Genomic DNA, 16,333 nt, shown 5'->3' with positions numbered 1-16,333 from the left:
ATTTTGATCGTAGTGTATTGAACTGATCATTTACTACTCATTGATTTATTGTATACTTTACTGACTCTATAGATAAGAATTAAACAGTTGGTGTCATGCTTTTTGTCTACTAAGAAAAATAATTTGAGTTCTTCTGAGTCAATCTCTTCTAGGCGACTATTTGTATTGGTTTTCTTTTCCGCTCATGCAATTTCCACAGTTAAATCACAAAACAAGACTTATAAGCTTGTTGCAGACAAGATATAGGGACAGTGTTTTTGATTTGTTTTGCTAATTTTCAGATTTAGCATGATACCATAGCTCAGCCAAGAGTCCTCCATATGTTTTGGACTTAACAGCTATCAACCCCAGCCATCATGCCCAGTTGTAGTACAAACATAGAGAGCACCAGGTTGGGAAAGACTCACATAGTCTCTGACCTGCCCCCTTCTTTCAACCATACCCTATAAACCAGGCATCAGCAAACTCGGCCCTCCAGATGTTTTGGGACTACAACTCTCATGATCCCTACCTAACAGGACCAGTGATCGGGTAGTGGGAATTGTAGTCCCAAAACATCTGGAGGGCCGAGTTTGCCTATGCCTGCTATAAACCTTGCCACTGCACCTTCCTGTGATCCAGTGTAGGTGGAAGTTCTCCCAATAGTATAATAGAACCCAGTTATGTAGCTGTTTACATGGTGAGATTGTCTTGGCCAAGCTGTAACTTCATGTGTGTCATGGTTGCTATTTTTCAATCTTTAGACCCTCACTACTGAATGCTTCTGAAAAAAATTAACTGTTTGAGATTAGTAATAATATTGACTTTTGCAAGGCCTTTTTCAAAGGACTGCATTGAGTAATGCCCTATTTCTTTAAACTGTCCAGTTAAAACTAATTTATATTTCCAAACGTTTCCCTCTCCCTCTCCCTCTCTCTCTCTCTGTCTCTCTCTGCATGTGTGTGACATAACAGAGTTCATGATTTTTTTAAAAAAAGAATCTAAACCTATATATTAAGAGATCAGAGCCTGAAAGAAACAAAGGTTAATCCTTTTTCCATTTTTCGTTAAATGTGTTTTTACATTTATGTATGTTTATATTAATATTTCTAGGTGACAAAATAATTATATAAGTGTGCCTGCTACCTTTTTCAGGACAAAAGAAGAGCTTTCGCCAATATCATGTTCAATTCTTTGGAGATGCCCCAGAACGAGCCTGGGTATTTGAGAAGAGTCTTGTACCTTTCAAAGGAGAAGAGCAATTTGAGCAATTGTGCCAGGAAAGTGCAAAGCATTCCCTTACCAAAGCAGAGAAGATAAAGGTAAATATTAATGTGTTATGTATTAACATAGTTGTTCAGTTATTTGCTTGAATGTTCACATGTGCCACTGCATGCATGTGTATTTATTTATTTCAATTTATAAATTTATTTGTAAAGGGACCCCTGACCATTAGGTCCAGTCGTGACCAACTCTGGGGTTGCGGCACTCATCTCGCTTTATTGGCCAAGGGAGCCGGCGTTTGTCCACAGACAGCTTCTGGGTCATATGGCCAGCATGACTAAGCTGCTTCTGGCGAACCAGAGCAGCACACGGAAACGCCATTTACCTTCCCACCGGAGCGGTACCTATTTATGTATTTGCACTTTGATGTGCTTTCAAACTGCTAGGGGGCAGGAGCAGGGACTGAGCAACGGGAGCTCACCCCGTCATGGGGATTTGAACCACCGACCTTCTGATCGGCAAGTCCTAGGTTCTGTGGTTTAACCCACAGCGCCATCCGCGTCCCTCATTTCAGTTTATATACCGTCCTTTATCCAAAGATCCCAGGGTAGTGTACAACATTAGTAACATAATTTACACATCATAATAACAGGCTATAGAATAAAGAGGATTGTTTTCACCTGGCTCCTAAAGATATGCAATGATGACACGAGGTGAGCCTCTCTCTCGAGGGCATTCTACAGGTGCCACCACAGAAAAGGCCCGTCCTCATGTTGTCACATTTACAGTTTTAGCATAATGCCATAGCTCAGCCATGTTACTTCGTATGTCATGTTGTTATTGGGTGTGTTACTGCTTCAGCCATGGCACATTTCTTTCCAAGTCATTGTTCCCTGCACAATTCAGCATCCCTTGTTTAGTAGCTTTTTTTTTTACATTTTGGGAGTAAAAGCTTCATTTGAAAATATTAATAGGAGACCGACATTTTTCATGATCCCTACAGGTAAGGTTTTCGTTTCATTCTCTTGTTGGTGTGCTTCTCTGCAGATGTTAAAACCTGTTTCAGGAAAACTACGCCCCCAGTGGGAGATGGGTGTTAAGCAAGCAAAAGATGCATTGTCCCTGACAGCAGAGGAACGAAAAGTCAAGTACACCTTCATTTATGTTAGGGGAAGACCTCTTCTCAATCCTCAAGTGGCCAAAGAAGCAGGTCTTGCTGTGAAGTCTCTGGAGGAAATGGATAAAATTTACACAGATGAAGACATTTCTCAGACTTTGAAATCAAAGAAAGAATCTGATATTCCTACCAAGAGGAGGAGGAGAGCAAAACTGCTTGCATTGAATGAATCAGACGAAGGCATTGAACCAGTTAAGAATATCACCCCTGAAAAAGTCCTTGAAGGCAGAGAAGCCAAAAGGAGCACAGGCTCTCCTGTTGCTAGGAAAAAAGTTGTTGCGTACACCCCACGAAACAGAAAGGGAGATGCAGTTTCTCAGTTCTTGGTTTTTTGTCAGAAGCACAGAGATGAGGTTTGTGCATTTGCCTTCAGAACTTGTATTACGAAGCTTTATTCATATGCATATCTGTTTTCCTTGTGATAGTGTCCCAGAGGTGCCACAAGCACTCTTAATACATGAACTCTCTCTGTTCTCTCATAAATATACACACATGCACACATGTGTGCATACAGAAACATATTAATATACCCCATCTTTCCTCAGAGGAGATCAAGCATAATGCACGGGGTTAACTTATTTTCTCCTGCCATCAAATATGTGAAATAGTTTAAACTGAGAGAGTGACTTGTGATGGCCTAGAAGCATTTGATCCCCAAAGCAGCATTATGCGTAAATGGGCTTTTAAATCAAAACAGAAGTCTTGGTTATTGAGGGTGGAACTGCGAACATTTCTTCAGTGTTGTGGTCAAGGTAGATTATGTAAACCAGTTCAGATCTCATCCTCACTTCAACCACTATTCTGTATACAGACTTAAAGGGTTGTTCATCTCTGACCCAGTGTCTGTTTGTCTGTCTGTCTCCCCGCCCCCCTCCACCTATTTGAAATACATTGATAGTTCTGAGTTTTCTCTGGTGGGGCAGTTCAGTTTGGAGGGCAGATTTAGGGTGGGAAAACAGCATAGATGAAAGGTTAAGCCCTGTGTGTATTTTGCAGCCTCAATCATTACCTTGGCAGATGCTTTGAGGGAAAGGGGGATATGTGCTTGAATCTTATGTTTGTGTGTATAGAAACGGTGGTCTTGGTAGCAGAGTACTCCTGGTGATGAAGAGAGAATCATAAATTGAAAATGAGCACCTTTTAGTGGTATTTTAGTAAGTGAAACATACACCAAAATTTTCCAGGCAAAGGCCAAAAGTATCTGAGGCAACATGAGTACAGCTGTTAAGAGAGCTTGGCGCAGTTGCAAAGAACTTCCACTTTTGTTTTGATTAATCACAGTTTAGTGTGTCACCCGAACCCTGAACTGTGGTTAACCTTAATCGTGGAAAGTTGGCGCAAGCCACCTTCATAATCAGTGGCTTGAAGTTGGCTTGTTACAACATATTTACGATTAGCTGCAGCTTTTGGATATCATGACAAGGTGTGGCAAGTCTGAAAAAGACCTCACCATTTATGGTTGGTTTAGAGAGAAACAAACTACAAGCCCAGGTTTGGATGATTAGGCAAGCCAGACTGGCCAGGTTTGTTCACAGTGGGGGAACCTTTTTCAATGTTAGGACCACATTTCTTTGTGGGTAACGTTTTGAAATCTTCATGAGTGTATGCAGCCAGAGCCAAAAGTGGGTGAGGCCAGAGTCAAAAGTAGGCAGACTTTCACCTTTTGCACAATAGGTTGCATTCCAGCCACACAAAAGCCAAATGTTTCAACCCCCTCTCCATTCCTCCATCCTCTTGTCTCCGCGCAAGCAAAAGGCCTCACAGTTCAAGTACACATTCCAGCAGTTGAGGAGGGAGTGAAGTAAAGGCAGTGAAGGGTGTAGCCTGGCAAAGGACAGTGGCCTAGGTCCCAAGGACTGGATAGAGGAGACTAAAGGGCTGCATTAGCCTGAGATTCACCTTCTCTGTCTTCAACCATAGTACAAACCAGGCCATTATCACTGTCATTTGTGCTGTAGATTTTTACATATCAAAGAACAAAAATCAGTCTATCGCAAGAATTGTTCACTAGATTAAATATCTATAATTTTGTCATTTTATTTTTACGTTTTGAACAATTGAATAGTTTCTGACAGTGTTAGAAACTGAGATATGAAAGCTAGGAGCCTAGATTATGGGTGCAACAATGGAATGTCTAGGCATGTTTTTTTATAAGAAGACTACAAAGTTGAAAATGAATGAACAGCAGCTAAAATATCATGTTCATTTTTCACATGGTCTAGTCCTTCCCCTGCCCACCTCCCTAATATTCTTAAGAGGGTCTCTTACCCAGTCTTCAGAGAGTGACTGGAAGTGGGGAGGCAGTAAAAGGTCCTCCTTTCCTTCCACTCTGCAGTTTTAATCTGAAATTGTAGATGCAGTACTGTGCCCAGAGCTCAGAAACTGCTTGCACCAGTGAAATTCCCTGTTGCAAAATGCTCCTAGAACAATTGGGGGGGGGGTTCGAACACTGGTTTCTCTCTCCCTACCACAGTTGTTTTAACAGAGGGTCCCATGTAGGTTTGCATGGGATCCTCTGCTAAAATGATGGGGGTGGGGGCATCATTTTAGTAGGAAGTCCTGATTCAGGGAGGGGCTATGCGTCGGAATCCCCTGCTGAAAGAGGGGGTTTCCCTTTATTGTTTTAGCAGAGGACTCCATGTATATTTGTACAGAACCCCCTCCCAAATCAGTGAGGGAAATGCCCCCTTTGGCAGCAGATGCAGATTCGCCATGTGAAAAGTTGTGCTAAAGAGAAACACGTCCCTTTCCATTTCTCTCACCCATCAGTCCTCCCAGCCATCATGGGTCCTGTAGTTTCAGCTGGGATGGAGTGGGGATGGCAGGATCTTTCTCAGGAAGGGGAAGAGGACCCCACAGCTGACAGTGGGGGAAAGTTCAGGTAGTAAGAGAGTCCTGCACTGCCGTTGCCAGGCGCCAATCTCGGGGAGGCAGCATGAACTGGGCCAGTTCCTTCTCCATCTCTTCAGAGCCAAATTCCCAGGTAGCCCAATAGGTAGTTGGAGTATGAGTGGAGCTGGTTGAATTGGAGGTGTGATGAGAGCTGGAGAGTTCAACACAGGTCCCATCGCCAGTGCCCCTCCCAGCAGACATGCCCCTCCCCATCAGGAGCACCCGCTTGCAAGCAGAGTCTTCTCATTTGGGACCAGAGCAGGAGGGGCGAGTCCATTGTTGGGATGCCTTTGCTTATGTCTAGCGGTGTATCCAAAAACTCCTACTTGTGGATCATTGAACCATACACTTAGAGCTGATGCTGAGACTGTGCTGATTTTATCAATAAAGCTTTCAGCATTTCCTGAGTTGAGATTTGGAGTGTTTCATCTGATGGTGGGAGTCAGGGCAGTGATGTCAGATGATGGGGGGGACTGCCTCACAGGTAAAATTTGGGCACCTGCCCCCCGCAGGCAGGCAGTTTCCTCATCCTCCCTTAAATTGACAAAATAGTTGGCATGTTCCATAAGAAATCCCCCAGCAGACCATCTTGATAACATATATTGAAACAAAAGGTGACAACCCTGGACATTTGATATTTCCTTAAATATATCCCATGTCTTCATGGAATGTTATGGAATCTGCTTTTAAATAACTATATAGTGGTGGCTTATTATGCCTATATGGAATGATGTGTGCCCCTGCAAATTAGGATGACACTTCAGGCTTCTGATGAACTGGATTATAGTCCACAAAGATTATGTCAGGGATGGGGAACTGGATCTATCTGAGGGAACTTGCTCACCCTCCATGGGTCATTTTGACTGCTGGGCGGGGTTACTGGTTTGTCAATCACTTGGTGTCATGTTCAAAGCTCTGGGAGAAAATGGAAAATTATCTGCCTTGGTTGTCCTCTTGCCTTCTTTTGGTGTGCCCTGTTGATTTTTTGACAGCTTTTGATACCATTTACCATGGCTTTTTTGTGGAGAGGCTGTTGGGAGTGGGTGGCATTGCTTTGCTAACTGGACGACCACTCAGGGAGTTTTGTACGACCCTGTGGAACCTTCAGTGTTGAGAAGCCAGGGTTTGATTTTATCCCCCATGCTGTTTAAAATGTATATGAAACCACTGAATGGGATCATCCGCCATTTTGGAGTGTGCCGTCAGCAATATGCTGGTGCTGCACAGCTTTAGTTCTTTACGGCTGCAGGTGTAGCAGCAGGTGTGCTGAATCAGTGTCTTGCCTTAGTAATGGACTGGGTGAAAGCCAATAAACTTAAGCTCAATCCGGACAAAACTGAGGAACTATTTGTGGGTGGTTACCTAGACCGGATGAGTGGGATGTGTCCTGCTCTAGATGGAGTTACACTTTTTTCTGAAGAAGCTAGTACATCACCAGTCTCAGGGTGGTGGTGAACAGCTCTCCTAACTCCCCCTCTGTGGATGCTGAGCAAGCTGCTGTCAGCTGCAATGCCCCCCCCCCGAGCATGTAGCTGCTGGCAGTTCTTGGGCTGGGTTAGCATTTCCTGCTGCAACATCACAGATCTTGTAGTTGCTGGGCTGACCCCTCCCTCCTATACTCATGGGTTGACTGAAGTGCTCTCAGCAGTGGCACCAAGCATGCAGCTGCTCAGCAGGGTGGCCTAGCAGTGTGATTCCCCCAGCATTAAATAAAGCACAGGGCGAAAATCTGTAAGCAAGGGCAAGCAAGGAGGAATTGCCTGAGCGACTGAATGAACTGAATGCCTGCAGCATTGCCCAGAAAAGGCTAAGTTGAAGGTGGCTTTTTGCTCTGTTCTTCCGTGAGACGATGAAGAAAGGGTGAGAGAGCAGAGAATTCATGGCAGAGACAGGACTCAAACCGGGGACTTCCTGACTCATAGCTCAGTTTCTTGACCCCAGGCCATGGTGGCCTTCCACATGTTGCTGGACTACAGCTCCCATCCTCCTTGACCATTGACTGTTTTGGCTGAGACAGATGGGACTTGGGTCTAACAACACCTGGAGGATCACAGATGCTGTGCCAGATCAGAAGTTTTCCACTTCATAATTACAGATCATATTTACCTGTTTAGAAAAAAAATGCTCCACTTTTCCTTATAAAATAAACTCAAAAACCTTTGTACACAAATGGAAAAATAACAGCAAGCACAATAAAATATTCAAATTAATGTAAAGCCAGTTCAGATTACTAAATTATGCTAATAAGCATACAGAAACGCATACAAATAAATACTTTGCCTTCTGGATCCCACAGTATGAAAAGGAACCTTAATCTCTACTTTATTACTTTTAGATGCAGAGTGTTAGTTTTAACTATGTATATGTTTTAATTCCTACTTTGAACAAGTATTATGTTTGTTCAGGTGATTGCTGAACATCCAGATGCCTCAAGTGACGAAATTGAAGAGCTGCTGGAATCACAGTGGAACATGCTTAGTGAAAAACAGAAAGCACGCTATAACACAAAATTTGCCATAGTGACCTCTCCTAAATCTGAAGAAGACACTGGTAAACGTAAAACTGTGCTAGTATACTCTAACTAAGTTTAATATATGTGGTGGTGTTAACCTAAGCACACAGCTTGAGACTTGTAGGGGGGCGGGCAGACTTTGCTGTTCTCCACTTCTAATTTTGGTGTGTCGTGATGATAGCCGTGAATGCAGTCTTTACAATAAAAGTCAATAATGTCTGCATTTCTTGGTCATTGTTCTGCGGAGTTTTTCTGTGTAAAACTACTGTTTAGATATTGCTGGTTTCTCATTCCTTTCCTGTCTATAAGCAGCTGCCTCACTGTTAGCAAAGTGAGAATGGTGGAAATGAGGAGAAATAACCTTAGCATTTAAATGTTATCATTAAACATAATCAGACTTCTTAAAATTACAGTTGTCATTTGTAATTTTATTTCCCTTTATAATAAGTGAAACTGTTGACACATGCATAAACATCAGAAATGCATGTTTCCAAATTATAAATGACCAATTGAGCACTGTGCTGGTCTTCTAGAATAGCATCACAGCCTGCAAGGCATTTTGGTTGGTTGGTTGATATTAACACTTCGCTCAATATCCCGATATAGTACTAAAAGTTCTTTGGAATAATTAATAAACCTGAAGGAGAAAGGGAGGGAATTATATTAGTGATCTTTCTCAGTAAAAGTAGTAGCAGTAGTAATAAAGTAATAAATATTTAGCATATTAACTTCATTAGATTATTATGGAAATTTTAAGCCATCAGGTTGCTGCTTTGGGCAATGAGTGGAATGAAGGTGTGTTTGACAGGTTTGTCAGTTTTGGAAAAAAATGTATAAAAAGTGCAGTCAGTTTTGTTATCTGTGTATGAAATAACATCTTGTGGGAAAGTTAACAGCTTTGTCTTAATGTGTAAAATAATGGATGTCTATTTTAAAACAAACAAACACAAACAAACAACACTGCACAACATTCTGTATCTCTAAAGGTTCGTCACAGAAGAATATGGGCGAGGCCAAGCGTAAAGTGTTTCAAGAATCCCCTAAAAGGAGATCAAGATCCAGAAGTAATTGAAATCTGTGCTGTGTACTATTAATTCATTATGAGTAATTCTTAAGTCTGCCTTTTATGTAATTGCTCACAAATCATCGTTTTTCTCTCAGATGTTGTGTTCCTTTGGCTTCAGAATTTTTATGGCTCCCGAATTAAATACTTGAGTGCTGTAGTGCTGAATTTTGTTCAACTTCCTGATAGCTTCGTCCTACAAAATAATCAAAATGACTATAGCTTACTTCATATCTATACAATATGTATTTCATGCTTGGGCATGTTTTTAGCAGTCTGCAAATGATCACCATTGTATGCCAGTATAGATTATGCCAATATATTATGTTCAGAAAGCAGTGGCGTAGTATATAATTACTGCTGGCTGTGGTATTTTTAAGCTTCCTAATTGACATGAATCATGTCTGGACAGTTATCTGTAGCTGTTAAAAAAAAATAGTTTATTAGCATTTGTTACAGGATATCATATTATGTTCTGAAGTTTAAGTTTGGACTGTTACATGAAGCAGCTGCTCCTCAAGGCACTTCTGCTGAGATGGGGAAAGCAGCTGAGATGAAGTTCATTACTATTACTTTTTCCATATAGATTCAGACTGCTAAGAAGTTTGCCTTTTTTTAAAGTAAGTCTTTACACCAGAGCAGAGCTGTTGAAACATAGTTTGGCTGCTGATCCTTTTGTCTTGGAGCTACCTCTCTGTAACATGGAATTTGACTACTTCATCTCCCCTCAATATGTAAACATTCAGGGTGTTGATGGCATCTGTTCTTCTAGGCTTTGATTGAGACAGAACATTTAAAACGGGGTTTTCTTGGCCTTCGTACAAAATAAATTCACATGCTACATATATTGCTATACGTCTGCCAAATTGTGGGAGAAATGGCACTAGTGATCTCACAGACAGGGGTAACTGAAGCCTTCTATTGTATAAGACCTTAATTCCCGGAAGAAATTATTTTAAACCAAGAGTAAGACTTCAAATTGCGGGTCCATTGGTAAATTGCTTGAAACAAGGAAACGAATGTTAACTTGCGCAATAACCATGTGGTGTGTTTTGATAAGAAGCTTAGCCCTGAAAGATTTGTACTGTAAAACTAGTTTTAGAAACAGGACTTCCAAGCCCCAGGCTTTTAAGGGTTAATAAAGCATATTAAAACTGATGAAAACTAGATGAGTTCAAGATACTTTCTAAATGAGCTTTAGATCTTTTTCATGTAAGTTTCCCCCCATCCCCCTGCTCCAAGGTAACTTACATGGAAATAAAAGGAAACCAATAAAGAGGACAAGGAAACCTAAAGAAGATTTTGAACTTCAGGAATTTCCTAGGAAAAGGCTCAGGATGGATAAGAAGAATTACCTAAAGGTAACTACATTGTTGGCTTGTTTGGTACATTATAATAGCACCAGGCTTGATTATATGTTTCAGTTTTTCAGAGTTTCTATAATGTTCTACTTCACTGCAAACAAATGCATTAGCTATGAAGTGGTTACTCAGAATGAATTTAGAAGACAAGTTTGGGGTGTATTTGAATACATCCTCTAGGATGTCATATGCATCATTGAATGTGACTCTTCCTGGACCTTTTTGCCAAGTAAGTGGGAAAGGTGTCAGGAAGCCAGGGGGGGAAATAATGGGCTGTATTTGGGAAAACAAATAACTCACATGGCTCTTTTCCTCAGGAACACTATATAGGAATATCGCTGCTTTAGAGAGCCATCGCTGCTTTTTTAATGCAGCATTCCTGGAGCACTAATCCTCTTTCCACCTGAGACCTATTTGCATATCTAACTACCCTTCACAATGAGCAAAGGGGCAGAAACACTGAATTTTAATAGGCCTCAATTCCAGAATTAAGATGGACACCAATAAGTGAGAAAGAACGAGCATAGCTAGACCACACACCATTTCCACATTGGGTTTAAACGCTCACTTGCTAATAATGTTCAACCAAAATTAGCTCTCCTGGAACTTAAGCTCATTAGATCTAGTCCTGCCTTTTGGCAGAAGAGAACGCATCTTTGCCCTTTTCTGTGTGATGGCCTTTCAGTTTTTTAATAATGTCTTCTCCAGGCTAAACATACCCAGATCTTTTAACCCTTTCTCATACCTCTGACCATCTTCGTTGCTCTTCTCTGAATGCATCCCAGTTTGTGCAGTGCAGAGCAATAGGGCAACTTTCTGAAATATTTTGCTATGCAAAATGTAATTGTACACTACAGTCATGTGAACACCAGTGGCCATCTTTAATACATAGATCATGGGATATATTTTATAACAACCTTTAAAAACAAATTTTGAGGGTAAGACATGCATGCTTAAAATTGCTTTCAGTGTTGTGCAATTCAGTATCAGAAATCAGTATACAATAAAGTAGGTTTCTGTGGGCTCCTGTTGATTGTGGGGCTGGTGTTTTCTCGGTTTGGATTAGAGTGCATTGACTTTCTGCTCTTTGATTCTATGAGTGCAGCAATTTCTCAGTTCTTGTTCATGATGGAGATATTTGCACATAAATTGAAAAAATGCATGAGGTGGGCTTTGTTGTTCTTACTCAAGGTAGCCCAGAATTTGCAGAACTGTTGGTTAAGTTACACTTTACGTAAGTAAAGCTTAATCTTAAACAAATGAGACTCTTACCTGAATGTGTACTCAGAATTTCAGTGTTAATCATTCATGGAAGAATCTTTTAGACCATAAACTTATAACTTAGTATATTTAAGGCTTGATTCAGACATCTTTCAAGAGTGCAAATTGGGTGTGTGGGGGGGTGTTCTGCTTGTTTGGAATTTGAGGATTCCGTTCCTGTCTAACAGCGTTCTGAACAATTGGAAGGGGAGAAGAAGGTTTAGGAACTGATGGATAGCCCTCATTTTCTTGACTATGGAGCTTTTCAACACCAGCTTGTCCTTTTCAACAAGTGCAACTGTCTTTCTTTTAAAAAATGCTGTTGGTCACTTTGCTCCAGCAGCAGCTTGTGTCTATGATTTGCCCAGTAAAGCAATATAAAAGATTTGTTGCATAATGTTGGGAAAACAGCCCGCAAATCTTAAGAGCCTTGCTTGTAAGTGTTTTGTCTTCCAAGAGGCCAGCTGCCTCTGCCTCTTCAGAATGCTGAAGGGCTCCATTCCACAAGAATCCCAATAGGAAGGAAAGCCTAGAACAAACTGGCTTTTGCCCCCTTGCTTAACCCATTTTTTATTTTATTTTTTAGCCACCAGTCTTTCCCTGCTCCTCCCCTGTCCAGGGAAGAACTCCAGCCCTAACCCCTTCAGGAGCTGCTGCTGTGAGCTTGCCATACTTGGAGGTGGCAAGGGGAAGTACAGGTTGAGCGAGCTCAGTGCTTCCTAGCCTTCGCTGACGGATGGTGCGGCTGCAGGCAGGGAGCCCTCCAGGGCTTTGAATGGGCTGAAGCAGCCTCTGTAACCAGCCACATTAAGAACATCATACTGTCCCTGGTAGTGCAGCATCGTGGATAACATTGCAACGTCTTGGTGTTTCTGTCGGTGTGTGAGAGAGGGAAATTCTTTCCTTTGGTTTCAGTTTTGTGCTGTTCTTTACACTGGATTAGGGTGTCCATGTGTCCTCTTTTTCCAGGACACATTCTCTTTCTCAGGGGTAAAATTTATGTCCGGGTGGATTTTTTTAAATTTGCCAAAACGTCTCTGGCTATACTTTCTGGATGAGACATAGACGTAACTGATGGTTGAAGTTACAGGTAGGTAGCCGTGTTGGTCTGTCGTAGTCGAAACAAAATAAAAAAAAATGCTTCCAGTAGCACCTTAGAGACCAACTAAGTTTGTTATTGGTATGAGCTTTTGTGTGCTCATACCAATAACAAACTTAGTTGGTCTCTAAGGTGCTACTGGAAGCATTTTTTTAACGCTGGTTGAAGACTTGCTTTCTTGTTCTCTTCTCATGCTTTCTTCTTCTCTTCTCCTGCCCCCCTCAGCAATATATCGCAGATTCTATTCTTCTTTCTTTGGCGATCACTCGTAGCCAAGTAAGATTGTCTTCCATAAACACGGTTTTAACAATGAGTCTGTAAGTGACTGTGGAGGCCAATCCTGGATCCATACGTCCTTCCACAGAGGGGACATAGGTTTCCGGGCGGGAGTTGATCACAGTGTGGATTTGCCAAGTAATGGCTTTCTCTTAGCACATTTCTCCCTTGCATCCTGAGTTCGAGTGTCTTCAAAGCCCATTACACCTTTGGTAAAGGCTGTTTGTTCTCCAGTTGGAGCGCTCTCAGGCAAATGTTTCCCAATTATGGGTGTTTATACTACTTTTTAAAAAAATTGCCTTGAGACAGTCTTTAAACCTCTTTTGTTGACCACCAGCATTACACTTTCTATTTTTAAATTCGGAATAGAGTATTTGCTCTGGAAGACGATAATCAGGTATCCGCAGAACATGACCAGTAGGCATATTTAAAATGAGAGTCATCATAGCATCCTCTTTTTTGCTCTTCACAATCTGGCAACCATACACTGGAAATAAGTGAGCACCTTTTTGCGATGCAGTCTCTGCCACAATACTCGCTTTGTCCCCTTTTTATGAAATCAAAGCATGTGGTTATAACATGGTTTTTTAAAAAAACCAGTCTTCATTGAGAATAGAATTGGGTGGCCTTAACTTAGTGAACACAATGTAATTTCATGCATAAATGGAACATTTCATACTTTTATCAACTTGACTTAGTCAAAACACAGTTTAGCACCTTCTAAAATTCATTATAGAAACCCTTGATATAAGCACCAGTCAGATTTATGGTTACAAAAATACTGAGTTCTGGATAGACCATGCCTGCAACAGGTTTGTATAATACTAATACACCTTTAATAATACTAATAAATGATCGTTTTGACTGATAGTTTCTCACCTTCAAGAGATTCCATATAAATGAGATGGATGTGGGGTTTTTTTTTACCTTTGTAGTATCTTCTGTAGTTTTGTATTACAAAGACATTTGCCTGGTAATGTCCACATTTATCCAGATTAGGTTTTTTATTTTTTCATTTCATTTCATTTTTACTTTTATTTCGTAACAGAGGGAGACAAGCAATGACAAAACAGCAAAAACAAACTCAGCTAAAGTCACAGAAACCTCTTCTTCACAAAAGAACCAGTCAGGTAATGTGGTCAGAACAAGCTTTGATGTAACATTTTCAATTAAATTCTTATAAATTCCAGTTGTTGAAGATTGCCAACTCCCTAGTTTGATGGAAAAGTGTGGCTTTGTTTGAATGCTGGCATGAGTTGTTGTTTTCCTGTATTGCTGTTGTTGGCCCATATCTTCTTCTAATATTGTGAAGAATGGGATTCATTAGACATACCTGGTAAAGTATAGTACAGTGAACCCCACCCCTCAGTCATTCTATGGGCTAGTTTTTAACATGCCACAGGATTATTTGGCTTGGACCTGGTGGCGCACTTGGTAATGAACAGAGACCAGTTGTGTTTACACAAAGTGGGATCTTACTGCCCATTTGGCCCCTTGCATCTACGGTGCTACGCCACACCAGACGCCGTATTGGAGAGACCCTGACCCCCTGAAACAGCTTTTACGAGACCGGAAACCTGTTCTGCTTGCAGTTCTTAGAATTCAAATTCAGACCTTTGTCATTCAATTAGCATTGCGTTTTTCCATGCCGTTTTGGTAGATTTAGTTCGACAGAGCAGTGATGAGGAGTGGGAGGTAGAGAGGTAAAGGGACCCCTGACCATTAGGTCCACTCGTGGCCTACTCTGGGGTTGTGGCACTCAGCTCGCTTTATTGGCCGAGGGAGCCGGCGTACAGCTTCCGGGTCATGTGGCCAGCATGACTAAGCCGCTTCTGGCGAACCAGAGCAGCACACAGAAATGCCATTTACCTTCCCGCCGGAGTGTTACCAATTTATCTACTTGCACTTTGATGTGCTTTCAAACTACTAGGTTGGCAGGGGCAGGGACTGAGCAATGGGAGCTCACCCCGTCATGGGGATTCGAACCACCGACCTTCTGATCGGCAAGTCCTAGGCTCTGTGGTTTAACGCACAGCACCACCCGCGTCCCTGGGAGGTAGAGAACCAGTCTCTAAAAGCTATTGGTCTAGATACACTTCCGTGACAGTGCAATCCTAGAAATGTGAGCTCAGAAGTAAGCCCCACTGTGCTCATGGAACATGCTTCAAGGTAAGAATGTATAGGATTGTTGCTTAAAAAAGAAATCTGGCTGTTGTAGTGTGGCATGTTTCATCATAACTACTCCCACCATGAGGTTGTTTTTGAAACTATTTTATCCTTGAAAACAAATTTGCTAGTATTTTTTAAACCCCAGTTTCTACTTAATGGACAAATTGAGGAAAATCCAATACGTGCTGTTCCACGTTCCATAGAATACAAATTAATTAACAAGTGACAAATGTGCAGACTTGTTTAACCGAAGTGTTTCTTAACTATGAGTGCCTTTTGAAAGTGCTCTACAGTTCAGTACTGCGGTAGTTTAAAAAGTCCGGTGCAAAAGGTTCCCACACATTTGAGGGGAGGTTATCTACAGAATTCGAGAAAATGCGTTAGAATTCCAAGTTCACCTTGTAAACAAATTATTTTGCCGCAATGACAGGTCTTTCAGATGCATGCAAACCCCTGAAGAAGCGAAATCGGGCTTCAGCAGCAGAATCGTCAGATCTTGCCTATAGCAAAACTTCATCTCCTTCTGCTTCCTTAACTGAGAACGAGGTAAAAATATGAATGAATAGTGGCGTTCAGATAAAACACCATAACTTCTTTTTTAAAAAACCATTCACAAAATCCACATAAAACAAGGCGATGAAATTTAGAGCGAGGCATTTCTGTTCTGTGAACACCTCTCCTGCACTTCACCGCCTCTCTTCTTGCTACACACTGGTAGACTGAGCTGTGCAAGGCAGGGAGAGGAGGAAGGGCTGGTGAATATCTGGCTCAGAAAGAAACTTCATCTCAGATGCGTCCAACAAAAGCATTCCTGATACCCAAATGCTCGGGAAGAGATGCTCCTATCACATGCACAGTGTCTCCTGAAATAGCACTCTGGATAACTCTGTGCCACCCATGATTATCGTGACTTTCTTCCTTGGTCAGCCCCTTCTGTGTAGAACTCTGTGTTGCTTTAAAACTATTAAAGGTAGAAGAATGAATTGAAAAGCACCCGGAAGAGCATACTCCAAGCTTCCAAGTCAGTAGATAACACTTCGAATGTACATACAATTCAAGCTGTAGTAGGACTAACGCAAGTTAAAATGCTGTGTAAAAATTGCAAAATCAAAGTTTGGCAACTTCTCTGAACATTTTAGAATACGTTTGCATGTTGGCGTATAAGATATACTCAAAGCTAACCCGAAGGAGGAAAAAAAAACCAGCCAACTAAGGAACTGCTTTACTTCCAAATGCATCTTATTCTGGTAAATTGTTACATAATTTCGCATTAAATAGTATCATATATTTATGCCATCTTGTGTTTATATCCATGTTTTAT

General features: G+C 41.4%; 1 protein-coding gene across 4 annotated transcripts in view; it reads left to right on the top strand.

Moving 5' to 3' along the window:
• The window catches only part of NSD2 (nuclear receptor binding SET domain protein 2), a 76,484-nt gene that overhangs the window by 22,200 nt on the left and 37,951 nt on the right, over nucleotides 1–16,333 (top strand). For all 4 annotated transcript variants that reach the window (XR_014525889.1, XM_083502173.1, XM_083502171.1 and 1 more), the window contains 7 exons: nucleotides 1,135–1,301; nucleotides 2,251–2,733; nucleotides 7,678–7,822; nucleotides 8,771–8,848; nucleotides 10,090–10,208; nucleotides 13,892–13,973; nucleotides 15,443–15,558. Coding sequence is in view for 3 of the 4 variants with exons in the window: in XM_083502173.1 (XP_083358299.1) it covers nucleotides 1,135–1,301; nucleotides 2,251–2,733; nucleotides 7,678–7,822; nucleotides 8,771–8,848; nucleotides 10,090–10,208; nucleotides 13,892–13,973; nucleotides 15,443–15,558 (1,190 nt within the window). In the remaining variant the exon portion in view is untranslated. The remainder of the gene's footprint in view (nucleotides 1–1,134; nucleotides 1,302–2,250; nucleotides 2,734–7,677; nucleotides 7,823–8,770; nucleotides 8,849–10,089; nucleotides 10,209–13,891; nucleotides 13,974–15,442; nucleotides 15,559–16,333) is intronic.

The sequence above is a fragment of the Podarcis liolepis genome (genome assembly GCF_965112155.1).
Source record: "Podarcis liolepis genome assembly, chromosome: 5".
In the NCBI taxonomy this organism is placed as follows: Eukaryota; Metazoa; Chordata; class Lepidosauria; order Squamata; family Lacertidae; genus Podarcis; species Podarcis liolepis.
Note: the sequence above shows the minus strand (reverse complement) of the source record. Positions and strands in the feature narration are given on the sequence as shown.